This window comes from Colius striatus, chromosome 2 (assembly GCF_028858725.1).
Source record: "Colius striatus isolate bColStr4 chromosome 2, bColStr4.1.hap1, whole genome shotgun sequence".
NCBI classification, from domain to species: domain Eukaryota; kingdom Metazoa; phylum Chordata; class Aves; order Coliiformes; family Coliidae; genus Colius; species Colius striatus.
Window position 1 is genome coordinate 25,413,566 of NC_084760.1, and position 23,658 is coordinate 25,437,223.

The following is a 23,658-nucleotide window of genomic DNA, read 5'->3' on the forward strand; positions in this document are numbered from 1 at the left end:
TATCCTCTTGCAAGTGACATGAAGGAAGGAAATTATGAAAACATTAAACTAATAAACAAATCAATTAAATGGAATGCCCACTACGCTGAAAGCAGAAAAGCTCGATCCAGGGAGGTTTTGGCATTAGATGAAGGCAGTAACTATGCAAGCTAAGGCTTCAGATCCAAGTTAGGTTATCCTGCTTGCATAAAAGATGGATCTTATGAAGCCATATACCTCAAACCTATTCAATTTGGGCAATAAAACTGAAACACTGTCAGAAACGAGGTGCTTGAACAAATTGAAAAATTAAGGAGCAATAAGAAAGAACGAGATAGAGTTCACCTGAGGACACTGAAGTAACTTAAGCATGAACTATCTGAGCTGGGAAAAAAAATAGATCTTTCTTTTACTAGCATTAGTTACTCACCGGCTAATTGAAGGGTAGCAAATTTGCTTTTTCTTAAAACAGTTTGCCTGGTAAATCTATAGTGTGTTAAACACAAGCTGTCATTTCTAATCATTAGGTCATACTATACCTTGGGAATACAAAGGTGACATTCTCCTCTCTGCAGATCAGGCACCTCATCAACATCAATCCCAGAACCATCTTTATACCACTTGAACACTGTTTCCTTCTTTGTGTTTGCAACCTGTACAACAGAAAAGGCACATAAACGTGGTTATATCACAGAGTCATAAAATCATAGAAAGGTAGGGGTTGTGAGGGATCTTCAGAGATCATCTAGTCCAGTCTCCCTGCAGATACCACACTGAAGGTAGTCACACAGATACTTTCCACAAAAGAAGCCAGTTTTTTTAATAACAACATATCAAATAAATCTAAGTACAAAGCAAATAAACAAATAATTTAACCAAATCCTAGTAAGTAAATTTAAATCCTATGGTATTTTTTTGCAGTGCAGAACTAGTCAGTAGTATACAGTATATGAGCCAGCAATGTGCCCTCGTGGCCAAGAAGGCCAATGGCATCCTGGGATGCATCAAGAAGAGTGTAGCCAGGAGGTCAAGGGAGGTTCTGCACCCCCTCTACTCTGCCTCATCTACAGTCCTGTGTCCAGTTCTGGGCTCCCCAGTTCAAGAGGGACAGAGAACTGCTGGAGGGAGTCCAGTGCAAGGCCACCAAGATGATCTGGGACTATTCAGCCTGGACGAGACTGAGGGGGGACTTCATTAATACAAATATTTGAAAGGTGTATGTCAAGAGGACGGGGCAACACTTTTCCAGTGTTAGGACAAGGGGTAATGCACAAAACAGGGAACACAAAAAGGTTCCATTTAAACTTAAACAGTGAGGGAGCACTGGCACAGGCTGCCCAGGGAGAGTGTGGAATCTCTCCCTCTGGAGATTTTCAAAACCCACATGAATATGTTCCTGAGTGACCTGATCTAGACAGACTTGCTTTAGCAGGGGGGTTGGACTAGATGATCTTTAGAGTCCCTACCATTCCGTGATTCTATTAGCTCATAGTTTGAGAGCCCTGTCAGGTCCTTAAAGGCAATCCTCTCAAACTCTTCCCTTGAAAGGTTTTGTGCCCTTGTTATGTGGTCGTATTTGTCTAGAGATATCTATGAGAAATATCTTTTAAATTAGAGCTGCTGAGCTCTCCTTATCTTTTTGTGCTGGCCATGTGTCTCCAGAGAGCCATCTTAGGCCCCATCTTAGAGAGTCTTCAGCCAATTTGCAAATTTAGCTCAGCTACCTAAGCAATGTCTTTTAAGTCTAAACTGTAAAGAGTAACTGAAATTACTGCTCTGAAAGCATCTGAGACCTCAAAATTGCAAGCTGAACCAGGAATCCTTTTTTCTACCAGATTGTGTCCTATGGGAAGTACAAAGATTTGAGGGTTTCTACAAGTTACAGTCTCTCCCAACACAAAGGGCCTTAACAATGTAGTGCAAATGCAGAAAAGTTGTTTGAAAGCAAGAATTTTGCTGTTATAGCAGCAGTTTTTCTAAGTAATGAATGGACAACAGTTATTTCTCAAGTACTACAATAATTTTGAAATACAAATTGTATATTGGTGATGGCTAAAATATTGCTGGATGAATGACCTCAAACTATGAATTCAAAGAAGCTAAAAGCCTAGCTGCTTTTAGAAACTAGCAATATTTTTTTTATTTTTCTCTGTTTCAGAAACACTATCGTTTATTTAACATCACTAGCCCCATACCCTTCTAAACATCACAAAAATGTAGTGGTATTTCTGCGTATAGCGTGTTTTCCCAGTCATCAGGACTTTGGTAGAAGGACAGAGCTGACAGGACATTTCTCAGTCCCCAGGCAGTTGCTTTAAAAAGCCTGCTTAAAAAAAGAACAGAACAAATGGATGGAGGGCAGCCCAGAAATTAGTACAGATCTGCAATACTTTTCAAGTGGCTTGCTTGGAGGAAAAAACATGCACCGATTTCCAACCCTTTCACATTAGAGAAGTCATTCTGTAGATTAACAGTTCTATGAAAGCTCTTTATAGTGATGCCTAGACAAATAGGAGGGCCTCCTGAACTGATTCCTGGACATCTCTATAAAACTTGCTCAAGTTAATCACATATATTGCTGCTTAATATCCAATATGGTTGCTATGGATCTCTGACAGTATCCCAGCCTGGCCCAAAACAATGTCTTGCTTGAGAAAACGGAGCAGCATTTTACATTTACCAGTAACTACAAAGTGGCTGTTCTTGTAGTTGTACAACTTGAGTGGCAATTTTGTTTGAACAAAGCCTGAAGGTGTAAGCCTTTAAAGCTTTTCAACAATTTTTCATCAAAGGCTGTTAGCACTCAATCTGACAATAAATAGAAGGAGTTTGCGACATGCAATTTGCAGTGCTGAAGTTATTTCATGTTGACATTTTCAATGAAAAGTTACCTTTTTCACTGTTTAGCCACACACCAAAAATCTTGCTTTTAACAGGCATGGTACAAACAAGGGTCAAAGTTATTCAAGAGTAGGTAGCCTCTGAACCTTCTCAAATTTAGAAATACTTGAAGAAAAATGAGAGTAGGTGTTTGTTCTTTATTGTGTGTTTATTTTTCTTTATATGCCAGCACCTACTCTCATTTTTCTTCAAGTATTTCTAACTAATAAGATGTTCTAACATGGCCCACTGGCATTCAGGGGCTGCAATATCAAGAACAAAGTCATAAGTCTCAACTATTTCAGAATTCAATACTAAGTCAGTCAAAAGTCAGTGGGGTCCAACCATATAAAACATAAGTGATGAGGTAATGTTTATTACTTTTAATATACTCTTTTATACTACAGTTTCATTATTACTGACCTGGATCACACAGTCAGTCCTGTGCCCTACACAGGCTTCCAGTTGGCCTGTTTTCCTAACTTTCCTGTTTTATGCCATGGCCTTTGAGAAAGTCAAGGTAAAAAGCTCTCTCTTACAAATACTTCCTTCACATTATCCTAGGCCCTTCCAAGAAGTAAAAGAAGACATGACAATTATTTTTTAACACAAGCACTAAACTGATCCTAGAAGAGACCCAGGCCAAGTGCTATGATATAGTCTGTGGAGGCAGAGATTTTTGCTTGTACATTTTTATTACTACAGAAAAGTCCCAGGACAACCACACTTCCAGCTTGAATGTCAGGTATCTGAAGTTCATAAGACAAACTCGGGCTTTATTGTTCAAATTCTTCCTATGTACAAATATCAAACAGGCATAAACAACAGCATCATGTGAACCTAATGGCTGGTCACATACTAACAGTAACAAACATTATAAGGTCAATGGCACAGTTAAAATGATGAGTGTGCAAACAGTGCACATCCTAGATTTCATTTACATAAAATGTTCTGACCTTATGAACAAAAAGTACACTGGTAAAAAAGTATATAATCAGATGCCCAGCATTTCACAGTTTCAGTAGTAAAAACAGGCTGGACAGTCAATGAAAAGAAGGATAGTTTCAGATCCATTTATAGGGAATTAACACTAGTATAGCTGGTTCAGCAACATTTAATTGCCCATGCAAATATAAGGATGAGGAGGGTTCATGCCTCAGGCAAAAGCATGCAGAGATTATAAAGTATCCCATCTATGCAGGTCAGCACCAGCAAAGGTACCATGTTAGCTAATGAGTGCTGAGCCCTAAAATGGAGGCATACAGACCAGCTTCACCATCCAGGTCAGCTCTGTTGGGAATAAATTGTGACTAAAGGTCTCCTAATTAGTGAGCAGAAAGATAGAAGAAAAAGTAATCCCACAAATGTGCACGTAAATTGCTCATAATAAATCATTCAGGTTACTCTAATTAAAAGCCAAAAACTTATTTAATAGAAGTGGAGAAAAGTAATACAAAAGAGTCCATATTACAGGAAAAGGCAATGAGTTTGATGCTTGTTGTTTTCAATTAACTTAGTTATTCAAACCTCTAATTAATCACTCTAGAAGGGCAATAAAAATGAAAATATATCAGTTTAGAATGGCATAAAAACACATTAATAGCAGAAGTTGATCTGAATTCCATGCACATTAGTGCAGATTACTTAAAATTCAAAAGCCATTAGCCAAATATAATAAAAATCATGTTTTATAACTTTAATTTTAGAAGTCTTTGTTGCATGTTTTTTAACAGGTGATTAAACAATAAATGCTTTGGTAGAGGAACCTCCAAATCAGAAAAGAGTGAGGAAAGAGTTTGAAGTCTGGTTTTTTGATGGCTATTTTTTTATGAAAGAAGGAGGACCATTATGGGATGACCATTTTATTTAAACAATGTTTATGGCTCACAATTATCATAGATAATTAGATCACATAACATATTTTGAAATGTCTTGTATTTTTTTATTGTTTTCATGAAGACTACTGCTGAGAAGCCATTTTAAATATTTCTAAATAATTAAAAATTAAGTTTCCGTAAGAAACTTTTTGTTTCAAAAATATCAAAATCTTCCCTCACATTTTCCTACCTCAGTTTTTAATCAACATATTCTAACCAATTATTTCCAATATATTTCCTCACCTTACAAGCAAGTAAAACTTCACATTCGTCTGTAGCTTCCCAATACAAAAACTCTGAGAAGTGAGGACCTAAGAAACAAAATTGTCTCATAGTATGTTGTAGAATGAAAAGCATCAGAGAGATTCAGTGAAAGAAAGGGAAAAAAATGACAATCATATCATCCTTACACCAGAACCAGGTGTCCAAACACCTAAATAAAAAATCCCATGCAAGACATTATTTATTCAAATTATATAAAGTTTAAAAATTTATTAAACCATTCAAGTAGAAAAGGAAACGTTCCTTTTCCCTACTTGATTGAGGTTGCAATCCTGTAACTATATATAACCTTAACTAAATTTGCTGACATATGTAGCCTTTTTCAAATTGTTGTGCAGATGTCACTAAATTTATATGCTTTAGGGTCTCCGGGATCAGGACCTGTATTTGCAATATCCAGACATGAAAGATACTGAAATCCCAGTCTTTCACTTAAATCATTGAGAACTGAAGTATCCTATGAGTTTATACTCTATGTGGTATAATTTCTTTCCTAAATCTATTAACATTTCATCCCCCCAAAAATAAAACCAGAATTACATTGCTAACAAGTAAATGTTACTTAAGCTATTTGGAACAAATGTTTTTAATTATTGTTTTCACTCTCATCCGAAAAGCTTTCCAACTGAAAATTACAAATGAGATCTCAAACACAATTATTTAAGGATTTCACAGCAATTGAATTCTGAATTAGGTATCCAGTAGTAATTTTTACTTCCAGTTGCAAACAACATCAGTTACAGGTATATTAGAAACCCTGTAACTATATAGCAACAATGCAAAAAATTTACACTTATTTCCTGGAATTTTTCCTGGATGATAACCACAGGATTAGATTTTTAATCTTCCTCATCTAAAACCATGCTGTCTACTGTTCTGTCAATTGTATTGAAGAGTCAATTTGTATGTTTAAAACTAAACATGCTGAAAGCTTTTTTTTGGATCGGAGCTTACAGTAGGCACATTTCTCATGATACTGAGCAAAGACAACCTCTTGTAAGGTCTCCCACTTTATTTCTGTACTTAGTGAAAGTTCTATCAGAACTTGAATGTATTATATGACAACATGGTAAAATAAGATCCACCAAGGGTTCAGTGTCTCCTCAATCTGTGCAATATATTCATCTTCTAATTAAATCAATGGAAGCTGAAGCGCTTAGTACTCACCAGGGATGAATCATTAGCTGCAAACTGGTCCTAAAGTCACCAATATACTCCGTCTTACCTTGCTTCCTGAGAAATTCCTTTCGCTGGAGCTCAGATTCAGCCAAAACTTCCTTGAACGCTAAATTTTAGAAGCGTTGAATTAAAAATGAATTAGTCACAAAATTACTCAAGGAACATTTGAAGTTCATTTCTTCATCAAAGTTTCAGTATTTCAGTGAACATACCATCTCCAATGAGAACTAAGGAAGACTGGTTCTTAGCCTTTCCATCTTGAATCTGTACTGTGTAGGTACCTTCATTGTCAATTGTAAATCGTTCCATCACCATTTCTATTATGCCATTTGAACGGTCACAGTTTATTTTATGCCTCTGAAATAAAGAAGTAATAACTTTAGTGTAGTGTAAATTGCTTATGATTCCTTATCAAAGTAATCATGGTTTATATCCCTGCCTCCATATTCAATCTTTTTCATGTCCTTTTAATTATAAACTACAGAAACAGGGTTGTGTTTGTATTTACTGTTGTAAAACAATACTCTGGTGGTAGCAGAAACCTCTCTGTCAGCATTTAGAACCCTCAAGTCAACATAATAGAGCTGGTTGTATTTTAAAATAATAGTTTATGGCACTATGTATGTTTGAAGAACATACACAGCCAGTCTTCAGCTGCATTACAGCTTCTAGTTTAACAAGGCATTTTTCTAGACTGAAGCACTATTCCTAGAAGAGTCCAGAAACTGTTGGACTCTATATGTTTGTAGAGACAAATGTGGATCTCTAAATAAATCCAAAACAAACCCCAAAAGTCAAAACTCAATATCTCTGAGCCCAATATTGGATCTTATTTTCTCATTAAAAAATTTGTTTAGGAAAGGAACAATTATTTGCTCATCTACTGTTATTCTTTTCAAATAACAGGGTCTTGAAAACAGTAACTTGTGTAAAATTCTGGGATCTAAAAGGACCAACCAAGTCCAGTAAAAAAGAATTAGAATTCTGTCAAAACATATATTTACTTACTAAAGTGCTTGTAGAATAAACAAAACACCAAATATTTACTTGAATTTGAAGTCAAAAGTGCTTTTTGCTGTTTGTGTGGCTTTTGTGTTTGCTTTCTATTAAATATCCAGAGAAAATAAATTATTGGCAAGCATCATTAAGGAAACAGAAAATAGCAAACAAATACTGGACAACACTTTCAAAATACATGTTTTGATTTTGCAGTTATGTATTTTAAAGACCACCATCTTTTACTAAATAATATCATCAGTCATTGAGCGAGTAACAACCATGAGAACTGTCTCAACCAGTAACAGTCATCTTGTTTGAATCTCAACTAACAAGTTCCTAAAGCAAAGTAATCCATGGATGTTACTTGGTGAATACTTTCAGGCAACGAATGTGGCCAAGAGAATGACTCACTGACTGAATGACTGTTCCATTCACAATGGGACAGAAAGATAAATATCATCATCTGGGAGTTCTATGCAGTAAATGATTATAGACCCCGTTACTGTTAAAAGGAGACATGATGCTTTCTAAGCAAAATGCTTTGATTACTCTTTTCATTGGACTCCAAAACTAGAGAAAGATGTAGAGCTACAGGTAGATAAATTTTAGGGAAGGAGAAGAAAGAAGTAAGAGGAAAAAGAGCTAGTAAAAATACCACTTTTAAACTTCTGGGACCACTTCCTTAAGTGGAAAAACCATTACATACTGATCCAAAATAGTAGGAATGACCTCACACATATATCTACTTCAGCTTTGAGGGACACCTGGTCAGCCTCAAGAACAGATTCACTGTTGCATGGACAAGAATACTGTAGACACAATAAAGTTTTTTAGTACTCATTACTGATACTTTCAAATACACAAATAGTGCTAGTTTATATCTTAATGAGGTAACTAAAGAATGAAGAAAGAGAAAAGATAGTGGAATTATCAAAACAGTAGCCAGGGCATTGATTAGGATAGCAATTTATTAAATAAATGACTTAGAGGTAGAACATTCGTATAAAATAACAAGAAAAAAATGCTCATTTTATATGGATATAATTTTTATCATATATAGTTTGAAGAAAGATAAAATGTCAAATAATAAGATAAGATTTAATTAATCAGGAAATTAACTAGAAAATCTGGTTTTTTAGAGTTCAACTGTAAGAACTGAGGACACAGGATAAGTTATAAGTTAAGAGAAGTTATCATCTACACAAAACTATCAGAAAGTGAAAATTAAAATGTTCCCTTACAGTCTTTTGTCCACAGAGGGCAAAATGTTGTCAAGGACAACACTTAAGTGCATTTATTTCATGAGTTCTCAGGGAGAATGCTAAGTTGAGATTTGACAGAAGCAGGAAAAGAAGAGTAAGATGTATGTTTTAATCTGATCCTTTGACATACATGTAGAACTTCCTTTTGTTTCTTGATTTTGAGTAAAGGAAAAAAATAGATTGAAATGACAGATGATTAAATGGGGCTCAGTTCATTAAATTCTCAGATTATTTTGGAATCTTACAGAAACTGTTCCCTGTTAGGACCTAGAGGAAAAAATTTATCACTTCAGCCAGTGTCAAGAATCAGACTACAATTCAACAGCACAACGGTCTATTGAACATGTTCAGTGACTGTAGCCCAGTCTCCAGGCAGGTTTTAGAGTGTAATTAGGCTTCTAACTATTGCCATTATGCTGCAAGATGAAGTTCAATGATTTTATGGGCGCCATAAATACCAGGCTTTTATGTGACTTTCCACAAAACTATCATCAGTCTCCAAATGTAAATGTCACCTGTGGGTTACTAATTAAAGAAGTGAAATAATGCAGCTCCACTTCAAGACTCTCGCTGATGTCAACACTTCCAAAACATATGCAAACTAAAAATAGCTTGTTCTGTTCTACTAATATTGCCAGAACAGAATAGTTATTTCAGTACATTCTAGTCACTAATATTCAGGTTTTCAGTACTACAGTTTATTACTCCTTAAAGTAAGAAAACCAGAAAAGTGTTTTAATCAGAAACAGGCTTCCACCTGTCAATATGTAATTAAAGTAAATGCTCTTTGCTTTTCTAAAGTATGAAAATGCTGATATGCTGCTCTGGCAAAAAAAAACCAGGCTTTGCATCCTTAGGAATAAACTGGATCTCTCAAAGTACTGCACTGGAGTTATTTCCAGCACCGTAGTTTTATGCCTGGTGGATGAACTGCAACTCCAGCCCTACAAAACCAAAATGCTTTCTTCTCAGCCCGACCTGACGTTTTTGTTTTGTAGCCCTTTCTATGAAAGATCTTCCTAGAGCTATATAGAGGAAGTTGGTGGCCTGCCCTTTCATTTCCATGTAGCAGTTCAATGGCTATGTAGTGTCTAGGCCAAAATTTTTTACAAACAGAAGTGACACCTTCTAAAAGTTTTCTATCTAGGACCATTGTTGCATTGTCAGGTGCCTTCCATGTAAACACATGTAAAACTAGTAGCATGTAAGACTAGTAGCAGCAGCCTCAGAGGTCTCTGAGGATAGCACACCTTGCTGGTTTTGAATCCAAAACTGTACTTGAGGTTATTTTTTTTGTCTTGAGCTATTCTCCTAAAATATTTGTACACTACTTTTAATCAAATATGTTTAATATTGGTGTATGTCTAATTTCTCTTTCTCTTTAGTTGTTGGTCATCTAGCTGCCCAAAATAAATACAGACTTCTGAGGGCTAAACTTTGCTCTTTTTTAGGTATGAGTAGTCTCATTCTGCAACATGAATTTTATACTGCAAAAAAAGATTCATGTTAATGACTAGCATTCCTTTCAGGTGTTATGAGACCTTAACAAAGATTTTAAGCAATTATAAAAATAAAATATATATTAATCCATCAAGGTTTATTTGACAAAATCATGCATATATAGAGTACTCCATATGTGCTTACATCACTGTTTTCAACTTCTTTATCATTAATAACAAATCTGAAGGTAGAATCTGGTGATAAGCTTTCAGCCTGAATCCAGAAACGAACTTCTCCTTTCTCAAGAACTTCATAAGCTAATTCTGATTTCAAAGGTATTGCTGCAGAAAGAAAAGCAATCAGAAGTCAATAACGCATGAATCCTTGTAAGAAAAATTACTATTGCAGAAAAATATTAGTGTCTCCCTATTATTTATGAAATGCTGCATACAGAAAGAAAAAATAATTCAGGAAAAGACATCGCAGGATGATTTTTAAATTACTTTCTCAAGGGGAAAAAAGAATTTACAGCTCACGGTTCACACATTGTTTAAGGAACTGGCTAGCAGCAACCTATAGTCTATTGTCAAACTTCAAAAGACTTTAAGGCAATGATGATTTTATTCAATGCAAGCTAATACTCTTCTAAATGAGTGGAAAGATAAGGAAGCAAGTTGTTCCATGAAAAATTAGGCTGCCATTGTCTCAAGAAGAACCTTTTATGGAATTCCAGTCACTAGTATGTAATTATATTTCTTCTAGAAGTATCAAATAGTTTCCAATTTTCAACTTACTTGGATTCTTTATTTCATTGCTTAATGCCAGCAAACGTTCAAACTCTGAAATTAAGAAAAATACCCATGTTTTAATTTATTCTGAAAAATTCAGTCCGAAAATAAGAGTCAAAGAAGGTACATATCAATATCAGCAGATAATCTTAAGTGTCATATGTGAGATATCCAACTCTCTTCAGGAAAGGATGCAAAAAATTTAAGATTTAAGAAACTCAAAATTCTTATATATTGATTTAATGAGTGTTCCCAGTTCATGCATTTTCATGCACACTCTCATGCATCTAAATAAGAATCTAAACAAGGGACAAGACTTATTTTAAATCCTCTGTGCAATTTTAACAAGAAATAGGAGACAGTAGCTTCTAAGTAGTGTATGAGGTTCCTTTATCTGCTGACTTCCTTTCTGATACTGCCCAAAAACCTTATTTTCCTGTGTCAGAAAACAAGATTGAGTGCAGGTTAGTCTGAAAAAAACACAGAATGTTTTATTTATTGGACTAAATCCTCATGCGGGCTGCATGAAAAGAAATCACTTTGTTAGTTTTTCATACTGACTCTATCATATTTGTTAGTAATAAAGATTTAAAAGATGAACATTGTTGGCAATTCCAAATTTACGGGTAATGTAAAAAACAGAGGAAATTCACAAGGATTTATGACGTGGTCAAGAATTTAGTAAAATGTAGAAGAATTTATTGCATTTGAGGAAGTAAATGGGCAGTGAAATAATGGGTTTCAGTGCTAAGATACAAAATCTGACACTTGTGCAGGAATCCAGTGAAAATAAAAGTGTAATTTTGAGTGGCAGATATGACTACAGAAGACATGGGCTAAGTGTGGGATAGGAAACACCATCAATGATCTTCTGCAAAAACAGACTTTGAAGGTAGGACTGATGGTGACAAGACCTGCAGACAGGTTTCAGTGATGCTTCAAAACTAAGCCAAGGGGAAGTTCAAATGAAATGCATATCTGTCTTTTCCTACAGTAATCACTGGAAATTTAAAATATTACAAGTTTAGCTTCCCTAACATAAGCAGATATTGGTAATGTCTAAGAGTCCACATAAGTGGTCCTTATCCTGGAGAATCATGTTTCTTGTGGCTGCACATGGATTTCCTCTCAGTACCTCCTTTGAATGGAAAGTTTGATGTGGTTCACACTATGATAAAAGTACTGCCTACTGTCAATTTCACACTGAATCTTGTCTCCACTCCTGAAATGACTTAGATAATAAGTAAAGGAATTGTTATGCTTGAGGAACTGGGTGTCATAATTACAGCCTGTGGACTAGGAAAGCACAGAAGAAAATTTTGTGTTATTTGAAAACAACAAAGTCCTCTCCTTTGCCTTTCACTTCAGTACATCTGAATGGTAAACCAAAGTCATACTGGAGCAAATTCATTGCAACTCTAATGAAAAAAATAGCTACAATTAAATAAAGCACAACTAATCTGAATTTGAGCCAAAATATAATTTAACCCAGTGTATCCAGATCTTTTTAAAGCAACATCTTTTTTCCTCACGTTCTCCTCACCAGTTCTCTGCATTTCAGTTACATGAAACCATATGTGAGGCCTCAAGCTATGTCTATATGTTAGACCCCTTGGTAAGCAGAGATCGATTGTAGCTTTGCAGCTAACAGAGAAACAATTATTATGAGATGTGAAAGGCTACAAAGTCAAAGTGTCATGCTAGAGAAGACAAAGAAGTGAAAAACATTTTCAGACATTTAACTGGAAGTGTAACATATCTACAAACAGCATTGTAGTCCCAACGTAAAGCAAATAATTCTAATTAAACATATTATCCTTTTTAATAAAGAAAATATTAAGTTATTTTAAATTTCATTATTGTAATAATTCTTTTTTTGACAATTGTTAGTGCAGTTGAAGTGGCAAAATGAAGGCAGACAAGACAGTAAGGACCTTACCTTCATCATCCATTACAAAACTGGATGAAACTCCATCTGTGTCACTAACTGAGATAGAATAAGTTCCCAAGTCTGATTTATCAGGATTTTTGAAGTACAGCTTAGAACTAAAATCATCAATAAAGAAGGATTTCATTAATGAGACTTCTCTTGTTATTGAGATTTTTAAAAGGACAAATTTCTAATAATATGGTAGATTGGCATGACTTACTGAGTTCCTTCTGTTTCAATCTTAAACTTATCAGAATCATCAATTTCCTCATAGGATTTACCCCATGAGAAATGAGAGGCATCTGTAGCTTCTTTGCACTCAAAAGCCAGGTAAATATTACCCTCATCATCCACACCTGAAAAGATTTCTGTTGTTCCTGCAAAATAGGAATCAACTCAAATGTCAAGGCTGCATTTTTCTTTCTAGATGCAATTCAGAAATTACTGAAGCCCATGCACATTCTGTCAATCTTCACTAACAGACAGTGATCTTACTGGCACATCTGGAAGCATATATGTGTCATATGGTGACCCAGCATCACATTCTAGAAAGATTTTTACTCTATACAAAAAAATTACTAAAAATAAATGCCTATTGAGAAATATATCTATACAATGAAATAGAATATGAAAAGATGTGAACAGTTAAAGTTAACTTTATTATCACTCTTGAAGCTTTAATAAATGTTTTGCCATACTCCTTTTCACTCACAGCAAGTAGCAGCTTTGTTTATGACAATAAGAACTAAAATAACTAATTATCAAATATTTCCTGCGTAAGTAAGCAGAAAGTCTTGACAGTACCTCTGTATCCACATGAATTTTTCTAAATTTTTACGGCTAAGTACTTGTAAATTCTTGAAATTCTTATCTGTGTTATGACATCAAATCAGATTGATTACATTCACTTCTAAATATTTTGGTATTTTAGAAGCAGAGGAGATGAAACATTTCATTACCTGGCCGTGCCTCAACAAGCACTGGTTCAGATATCTCAGATGACCTGCCTACCCCAGCATCATTCACTGCACGAACTTTGAAAACATAGGTATGACCCTCATGCAAATCAGTGACCTTGAACAAGATAAAGAGCAAAGCCAACTTAAAAAAAATGTTCTAAACTCTTATTTTCTTATATGAAGATATTAGCCAAAGCCCAAGTTCAAATCACATCTTTTTTATAGTTAATGAGATGTTTTTAGAACCCAATTTTGAACCAGTACTAACTAGAGAAAATATTACCTTAAAATAGCGTTTTGAAGTGGGTTTTTCATTTGCAGTGATCCAGTCTTCTGTATCTACTTCCTTATAGTCCACTAAATACCCAGTAATAGGGCTTTTGCCTTCATACACAGGAGCTTTCCACAGAAGAACCAATGATGTATTTCTAACTTCACAAATCGTGAGATCATAGGCAGGACCTAAAATATTTCAAATATTGGAAGTTTACTTCAAAATACTAAAGCTTTCCAAACTGTCCCTGTACAGACAGAAATACACCACTTTGTTTTGACTGTATTTGCTTTCAGAAATCTCATCTTTCACAATAAACCTGGTATATGTGGTGTTTAGGTCATTTTCCTAGCATATATACATGTTCCTATGTGACCTGATCTAGGTGAACCTGCTTCTGCAGGGGGGTTGGACTACATGATCTCTAAAGGTCCCTTCCAACCCCTACCATTCTATGATTCTATGATTTTATGATGTGCATTCCATTTTAAGGGAAAATTATTCATGTGGAAAATTCATGCAGTTTAAAATCCTACAAAGTAACATAGATTTCTATTATTTAATTTACTAGCCTCACATAAAAGTTGCTTTACTGAGCGAGTGAGGTTTGTAATTTAGCATCAGGATTTTTATTTTTTGTTGATATACATGAACAGACTATATCTTTCAGACTAATCTGAAACTCATTGGCACCAGTGGACTTAGGAATAGTCTTCTCATTCTCTGACAGGAGAATTTTTCATTATGAAGTGAACAACAACAACCAAGAACAACTTCTCAAGAGGATATCTGTTAGAAGATGTATTTACAACCAAAACATCTTGATGCTCTGTGAATAAGAGAGAGTTCATACTTTTCTTTCTCCTGTATTTTCCTTCTTCACTTAATTGTTCTAGTGCCATTCAGTTTAACTTGGAGCATTTCGTTTTTCCTATACCCTTGTGTAAAGTCAAAGTCATATCAGCTTCCTGCCATGGTAAAAACATCCATGACAGAATATTGATATCCAGTCAAATTAATGTAGCTTGAAGCTTGCTTCTCCTTCTTTAGAGCAAGGACCCCCAAAGTACTGGAGACAGGGATTTTCTCCATCTTGTCAGTTTGGACTAATTTAAGATATTCTTTTTCTCTACAACATCATTTAAAATGAAAAAGAGTAAGAACACCTTACAAATAAATTTGATTGCCATTCCAGCCTACGTGATGTTAACCAGTGACGAATTAACATGAAAATTGAAAGGACAATATTCAGCATATATACAGCAAAAAACACAGCAGAAAAGTGTTTCTCCATGGTGGATAAGCACATTTCAGAAAAAAATTTTGCAATCTTATGAGACCAAATACTAGACTTCTCATGGAAAAACTACAGTTTTCAAGGAGCCTAAAACCTTCTCTCAGGGCTCTTTAAAAATCTCAACCTAAATGTCTATATAGCCACAGATAATTAAAATTCCACTGGCAGATGCACCTGCTAGAAATCTAGACAGTAGAAGAAAATGTGTAATGAAGTATGTTCTATTCTGAGGATACTGAGATCACAGATGTTTCATTTTTTTTAAAGTCACATAAAATAATTTATTAGCTATCATTGCCAACTCAGAGAGGCTCACAGAGATACCCAAGACTAGAGATGTGCAGAAAGATGAAATAATTATGGGCTCTGGGCAAGGAATCCATCATTCAAGCTGGAAAACCTGCAAGGGGTTTTGGACTTTCTAAAGAAATCTCTCTTCCATATCAAAAGGTGGAAGAATATTTTGTTGACATTGGGAGTATATTGCAGTCACATTACATTAGCCTTCAGTAGCTTTAGTAAGCCAGTGAAGAGGGTCCACCTATTTCTCCCAGTCTTAAATCTCAATTATTTCTTTCCATTATTGCTAAGTCATTGTTTAAAAATATATTATTAAAAAGGCTTGTGAAATATTTTAATGGGCTTGGCAACTAGGGGAAGGATGATGAGATTGTTTATTTGTGGTGGGTTTTTTTAAGCAGTAAGAATACAATATTCTCTGTTGAACTACTTTCATAATGAGAACAATGTAATCAGCCAAGGAGCAGAAAGGTCAGATTGTTCATTATGAAAATGGAAATTTCACTCTCTTCATTTCCTGAAAGTGTCTTTTATTTTATTTCTTTATATATCATTTAAAATGAAGTATAATCTTCACTTGTTTACACACTAGGCAATATCACTGACGTTTTGAAAACATTGTAGAGAGTACAAATCACAGGTCCTTTCTTTAAGGAAAATAATTGTTTCACTGATTATGCATTTATACTAAATATTACAAGATTATGAGAAAATGTAATTAACAGAAAGGGAGTTAAAGTCAGGAGATTAAACATTTTGTTATTGACAGTTTTGCCATGTCATTAATTCCAGAAGGTAAGATTTATGAACTCAGAAGAGGTAGGCTAGAGAATGTGGAGAACAGCTCTCTGACAAGTAGTTTTGCATGAAAGATTCTGGAAGTAAATTTGGTACTTAGCAAAACAGTGTAGTTTTGTTTATTGTTTCTTTTAAAAAAAAAAAAAAAAGACATATAGAAGAGGATTTGTAAGCATGCAAATAGTTGTAGGAAATGTGGAGGTACTATTTCTCTGCTCAGCATTGAAAAATTTGTATTCAAAATCTCTTCAGTTTATGCACTGCCATTCAAGAAAGATATGAACCACCTAGAAAAAATTCAAAGAATAACAAAAAAAATTGCTTATTTAGAGAAAGGTAATACATGTACTATGGGGAAGGCTTCATGAACGGGATTTTGTCATCCTAAGGGGAAAGCTAGGGATCTGATAAAGTCTATAAACACATAGAAAAATTGTTACAAAGAGGAAAAGAATAATCTCTTCTTCATGTCATTGGTAGATAGGACAAGAAGCAAACAGGCTGAAAATGCAGAAAAAAAAAATCAGTAATATTACAAAAACTTTTAAACTGTAAGTATGGAAAGATTAGGAACAGATCTTGTTCAAAGAACTTTGGCTTTTTCATTAGAAGTCTTTAAAGGTTGATTAGACAAGCCTTTCAGCAAGATACATATAGCTAATCCTGCCTTGGGCAAGCAGTTGAAGTAGCTGACATTTTAGAATCTTTCCTTGTAAATGGTTCCATGATCTTACTGATTTTTTCTTGATCCAAGCAAGATTTATTATTTACATACAGCATAGAAAAGAAACTTGATTTTTTTCTGCCTTCTTATCCTTTTAGAAATCAATTAAAATTCCAATAGGTTTTACAAAATCAGGAGTTGGATTTTTTTTCTTTACTGAGAAAATAACTGCATGAACATTTATGCTTGAAACAGATGTGTGTAGGTGTCAGACAGCTCCTGATGACATAAACAAGTATTAGAATGGATCCTTAATTGCATACCAAAGCTCAATGTCATAAATAGAATTCATTTTAAGAACACAGCAGTACTTTACTGCATATTATAGAAAAGAAGTCAGAAATATATTAAAGTAGTAGGTATCTGGTTTTTTCATTATAGGTTGTACTGTGACTTGCTCTGCTTAGACAAATCACTACCAGACATCAGGAACAGCTTCAGAAGCAAACGTTGCTCAATATAAGTAAGGGTATTATAAAATAAACAGATTGTGACTTCAAAAATCCTTTCATAATTTATTTATAGAACTCAAGCATTTCTAAAGAGAACCAATTCTAATGTTTAGGCATAAATTTATATTTTCACATGAGGTGGACTAAAGGTTATTTTTTTTTCCCAGTGGCCCTGAATTCACAATATTTCTGATTTAAGATTTTTTTTAATAGTGTTAACATTGTAATTAACAGCCTTCAGCTACATCCACACTGATAAACTATAGACAAGCTAAAACCAGGTTTGAGCACTAGCAAGCAGCTATTCTTACTACATGTTTGTTAGCACATCTGCTCTAAAACCTGGTTAATAATAATCTCTCAGGCAACAACCGAGTATAATCTAGAGGAAACACATGAATACAGGCACATTAATTGAGACTGGGGAGGCTTTTGCTGTGAGGTGTGAGCTACACTGGGCTGTTTGCCTCTATGTCAAGAAACCACTCCATGTTTTGTCTTATTTATGACCAAAAACCATAGATTCAGAGTCCAAAACTCCAGAAATATTAATAGACTGCAGTTATAGTGCAAAGATGCCTATATATTGTATGGTTGGAGAGTGTGAAGTTGAGTTTGTAGGGCTGAGATTGAAGAACAGGTAGAGATAAAAACATAGACTAAAAGATGAGGACTTTCCATTCTGAGCTGATGTGGGCAGTGAAAGAAGGAAACATTCAGTAAGTCAAGTAAAGGTCAACCACTTCTCAGGACATTCGGTGTCATCAGTGGCAACGTGGAGATAGCTTTTAACAAGAGATCTCAGAAACAATGGCAATCTCAAAAGGTAATATGGCAGAAATTAACCGAAGGTCATACAACAGACATTGGCTGTTAAGGAGTTTATATAGAATTGAAATTCATAAGCAACTAATAGACTTACCAGGTTCCGGCATAGTCCAGGCTTTACACTTAAAATGCTCACTGGGATCTGAAGGTTGACCTATCCCAACCATATTTGCAGCAGCAACTTTGAATTCATAGAAGGCATCTTCTATCAAATCCTCTACCTTTTTTGAGAAAAAAAATCAATCTATCAAAAGCCATGATTTATATTATTTTAATAAATTAAATGCTAAAAAATAAGCATTGGTTAAATAATTATCAGGCCTTACTTCCAGGAGTGCTGGAGAACTGGAAGTATCTGATGTGAAGATTTTACTCTCAAACCAAACACTTTGCAGAGGTCTACATTGCATGCTCATGTTTCAGCCATATTAGGAATAACACCATTCAATATATTGGCATGAGAAGCTATAAAATCTAGAGCAGAGCCCAGAGAATTCATTCAATGAATACCCACTAACAGATACTTATGGGTGAGTGTTCTAACATGAAATACCTTTTATGCATCTTTCTCTCATTATTACTACCATTACAAAGTGAGGAAGTAAACACTGGAAATGGGATGTCCAGAATGCATGCTATACCTCTGCAGACATCCCTGGTAAATTAACCCTGATTTATCTAATGAGGCCATCATCAAATCATCAACTCAGATTTTGAGGTCAAGGTAGACAAGCTATAAGGCATGAGCTTCTTGACACCCTGAGAACCTCATGATAGCAGCCCTCTTTCATCCTTCTTCTTCTTACCCACATAAAATAGCATCAGACCGCTTACATACAATAAGCAAGTCTTCAGCACCTCATTCCTCTGCATAATTTTCCCAAATTGATATTTGATCATATGTCAGGAGAAAGAGGCAGTTGACTGTACTACTTCTAGCGAAGATACTGAACAGTTTTAGATTTTCATAAATAAATGAAATGTAATTATATTCTCTGTGAAAAATGTGACACAAAAAAATGGGGTTTGGTGTGATTTTTTTAATGGTATCAAACATATGATAGGATGGTAACAAATATATGATGGGGTAACATCAAATACAATACCAAAGTAACCAAGGTAAGCTAGGAAAAGTGAGGTACTACTACAATTTAGACAGGATTTCATGAAGATACATGTATAGTGTGACTCACAAGAGACAGTAACAACTTAGCCTGCAAAAGTGGTTTTGGAATCCTAGGTTATTAAGGGAAAGAATATTTGTGGGGTTCCCGTTATTTAATCAAAGAGGGTTAAGTACCATATATCTCAGGGTCTTCTCTGCTTGCAGTATGTTATAAAATATTCTACACTACTAAAAGCTGCCTTGCTTATATTTCCCACCAGTATTTCAGATTCCAGTCAACAAATATATGACAATGTACCTTCAGTCACAATTACAGCTACTGGCAGGACTGAGACTTAAATATCCAATTAATTAAACTCTGAATGGCTTCCCTTAATTGTCATTGCTCATTTGTTTACAAATGAATTAAAAATGAAAATATTTGAAAGCATTGCTTAGTATTGCCTTTTCATGCCTATCCTGCCCTCCCTTTTTTATAACTCAACATCCATGCTCCATCTGCTATGTCAGAGATGCCAATTATAAACTCACTCACAAGCACACATGCACTTGAGTACCAGTGTCTGCTTTTTGTGCATGAAACATTCTTCCTGAGCTCATTTGCAGCATTATTTTCTACTTTAGTGTCAAATATCTGCTAAAGACTTAATTCTGCCCTGAGGTTTAAAGGAAAATTGCTGACTTGTAGATATCATTTAAAGAAGAATTTAATAATAAAATCTAATTGTTCGACTCAATTTAACAAGCATTAGAATAATGAATTATTTGCTATGTCCTATCTTCTAACAGTTTGTCATGGAAGTTCATATCAAATTTTTCCTTTCTTAAGAAATATCAAATACGTTATAAGCACAACCAGAACTAACTTATTTTCAAAACTAAAACCATTACTCTGATACTCTGGAAGGGAGGTGATGAGGCATGATGCTAGATCTATTAATACTTTTCTCTTTCCAGATGAAGGCAGATTTTGAGAGTCAGAACAAAGACAGTTACATTTGTTCTCAGCTTGTCTCTATTTCACTTGCAAGTCTCCAGTTCAACAGACAGCACAATCATCTGTCCTGCTAAATGTTTCCATTCTTTCTCCGCATGTTATTACATTGTTGATACTTATTCATTAATGAGTATAGTTTATGCAGCATTTTATAACTCATCTTGTTCTTTGTGAAAAATGTGCTCCACATCTTTTTTTATCAAAAATTTCCTCATCTGAATGGTCTCATTACGCTCAAAATTTCATAGTAGAAAATAGTACTGATTCTCTGCCTTGTTTTTAGGCTTATTGCACTCCAAAATACACAATGGAAGGGCCTGGTTTTGTTGTTCTAAGTATTTAAAAAATTTCTCTGCAAGAAAGTAGAACTCAGCCAAAAGCAAAGAAATAACACAAATCATCTCCAGAAAGATAAGGATTAAAAAGTACTAACCGTATAAATTGTCTGGGTAATAAGGGAAGAATTGACTTCATGCCAGTTTTGATGGTTAGCTTCCCGTTTATCCATGTAATAACCAATGATTGGTGAACCGCCACTGTACTTTGGTGCTTTCCAGCCAAGCGTCATTGAATGACCATCACAGTTCAGAAGTGTGATACCATGAGGATATGAAGGACAAGCTATAAAGAAATAAACATCCTGAGAGTTAAGACAGAGCCTAAAACACTGAAAAGTACAAATTATTTACTTTTTTAATTGCTTTCGTTTTCTGCAGTATACTACTAACAGTTGCATAGTGGTAACAAAGTAGTTATAAAGCTTATAATCATTATTAATTTTATCTCCAAATATAAAAGTGGAAGTTTTTTAAACATCTGCCTAATGTCCTGCCCTCTCAGGAGATCGCACATGTGTCCCGACAAACAATTCTTGAAATGGATCAGAAGCTATTTTTCTTCTACAAAACAAATTACTTGATCAAGTTTCTTATCACCCAATAAGAAAGAAAAAAAAAAGTTATTAACTTCAATAAAATTAAGTCATACAGCTGTTTATATATACATAGACTGTTTATATATATATATATATATATATATATATATATATATGATTTTCCCCTCCTATCCCCTTATTATAAGCCTACTTCAGACTAAGAGAGCTTACTGCCTTGTAACGAAGAAGAAATATTTAGATTTGTACTAGTCTAATCCATATTGAGGCAGAAAAAACAATTTTTTCAGAATTTTGCCTACATAAATTTAATCCCATTTGTGTCAGAAGCAGAAATATGACTCAGGCATCTTCCTAGAGATGAAGAAAATTGTTTTCCTGAGCTTTTTACACCCCTCCTAACAGCAAATATACTTTCTAGCAAGAACTGTTATGTATTTGTCATTCATGAATGAAAGTTTTCCCAAAGATACCTCTTTCTTGACCCTATTCTGCTGCAGTAAATAAAAGCTAAGCTCCTGCCCCTACAGCTCATCTGTTGAGTTGCCATTATAACTGGAAAGAATGTGACTTACTTCATCCAGAAGACAATACGTTAGCAGAGGCTCATGATCTTGTAGCTGTACAAGTGATCAGCGTGAAAACAGATACTAATCAGAAGTGATCTTTTGTTCTTTTTTCAAGTATGGTATTAGAAGCCATGAAACATGGCCTCTCCAACTGTTATCACTTCTTAGTAAATAAGAATAACCATAGCAAATTCCTGTGAGTGCCTTTAAAATAATATTACAAAGAGATTCTGTCCATGTTAATGTAAATCACTTGTAAATAGTCCTGCTAAGTTCCTGTTAAGGCTACTGCAATGGATAAAATCCATCCACATTCTGTGTGTGTTAGATCCATGTGCTCTGTGTTTGGTGACATTCCCCACACAATCCTCATCTCCAAACTACACAGTGATGAAATAAAAGGTGCAAGTGCATTTATAATCTAGGAGTGAGAGATGCACAAGTGTCCATGCCACCTACCCATATGAGATACACTTCGTCCTAAAAAAATCATATTGAGTAAATGTGTCAGTAACATCTCATCCAAATTTATCTTCTAATTCTGAACTATAAACTTTTCAGAAGATTGTTTCTGACAAGTGTTCCTATTGATCTTCTCCAAGAGGTGGAGGCCATTCAGATGGGGAAAAGGTATTCGATTTGAAATTTTTCAACATAAAACTGAAACTGCAGAAATGACAAATGGTCCATAGTAGACCAGATGTATGTACTTTTTATTTTAAACATTTATCCAGCCTTTCCCTTGACATTTCTCATTTCCACTGAAGGTTGCACAAAGGGTTGTTCTTACACTGAAATTTTGTATGCAGGGTAATAGAGGAGGTAGATTGTAGTCCAATCTAGAGTAGCCAAAGGGATTTTATTGTTTGGTTCAGCCACACATTAAAAAAGTTTCCTGAAACTCTTCTAAATGGAACAGGTTCTGTCCTAAACCCATTTGTACTACTCCAAATGACCCAGAAGCTACTTAGCTAGTTTAATCAAGATTTACACTGTCTTTGTTACAACTGAGGAGCAGGAAGCAATCCAGTCATTATAGTCAATGTGATGGAATATTTCTAACAGGCATCATAAATAACTGGGTTTTTAAAACAATGACTCTTCCCTAGAACATCTGGATGTTGATGGCTGCTTAACGTACTATTAAAGTGAAAGAGACCAAGGGACTTTCTGCTCAAAATATATAACTAATTCAAGAAACAATGAGTTGCACAAATTTATACTTACTAAGGGCTGCCTGTACTATTATAGCCTCTGACTCCTGTGAGTTTTCACTGAGCCCTACAGCATTTGCAGCTTTCACACGGAAGACGTACTGCTCTCCAGTTTCCAAACCATGAACAACAAATCTAGTTTAAAAAAAAAAACAGCAACAAGTATTAGTATATATTTTATAGGAATCAATCTGTAATGTAACGTGAATTCTTAGCAACAATCAAAAAACTCAGCTTCATGAGTGCTTCACAAAAGAAAGTATTTCCAAGAGGGAAACATAATGACGTGATGTTGTACAAAATAGTTGGATGCAACACTGGAGCAAAAGCTACAGTATTCATTAAATAACTAGTGCTGATTTATTAGGCAGAGTCAGATGAACCACAATGTATTCCCTCTGAACTTTGACTTGATAAATTCTAATCTATTCTGGAAATAAACTATATTTTTCACTGTATTTCCATAATCACTGTCAAAAGTAGCTTTCAGTTTTGATCTGAGTTTCTAGTTAGTTGCTGTAGTGGATAGAACAGACAGAACTATCATATTGTAGGGTACGTTCAACAAATTTAATGTTTTTTCTTATTTTTGTGCAGTACCAATCCCTTCAA

General features: G+C 34.8%; 1 protein-coding gene across 1 annotated transcript in view; it reads right to left on the bottom strand.

Moving 5' to 3' along the window:
* MYOM2 (myomesin 2) overlaps nt 1-23,658 on the bottom strand; it is a 77,299-nt gene that overhangs the window by 15,857 nt on the left and 37,784 nt on the right. The window contains exons 16-29 of the mRNA XM_061989250.1: nt 23,060-23,181; nt 22,292-22,312; nt 20,805-20,992; nt 18,343-18,469; nt 13,859-14,037; nt 13,576-13,690; nt 12,837-12,993; nt 12,626-12,732; nt 10,693-10,737; nt 10,103-10,239; nt 6,410-6,554; nt 6,244-6,303; nt 4,980-5,047; nt 519-632 (exon numbers count right to left, since the gene is read on the bottom strand). Of these exons, the coding sequence (XP_061845234.1) occupies nt 519-632; nt 4,980-5,047; nt 6,244-6,303; nt 6,410-6,554; nt 10,103-10,239; nt 10,693-10,737; nt 12,626-12,732; nt 12,837-12,993; nt 13,576-13,690; nt 13,859-14,037; nt 18,343-18,469; nt 20,805-20,992; nt 22,292-22,312; nt 23,060-23,181 (1,585 nt within the window). The remainder of the gene's footprint in view (nt 1-518; nt 633-4,979; nt 5,048-6,243; nt 6,304-6,409; nt 6,555-10,102; nt 10,240-10,692; nt 10,738-12,625; nt 12,733-12,836; nt 12,994-13,575; nt 13,691-13,858; nt 14,038-18,342; nt 18,470-20,804; nt 20,993-22,291; nt 22,313-23,059; nt 23,182-23,658) is intronic.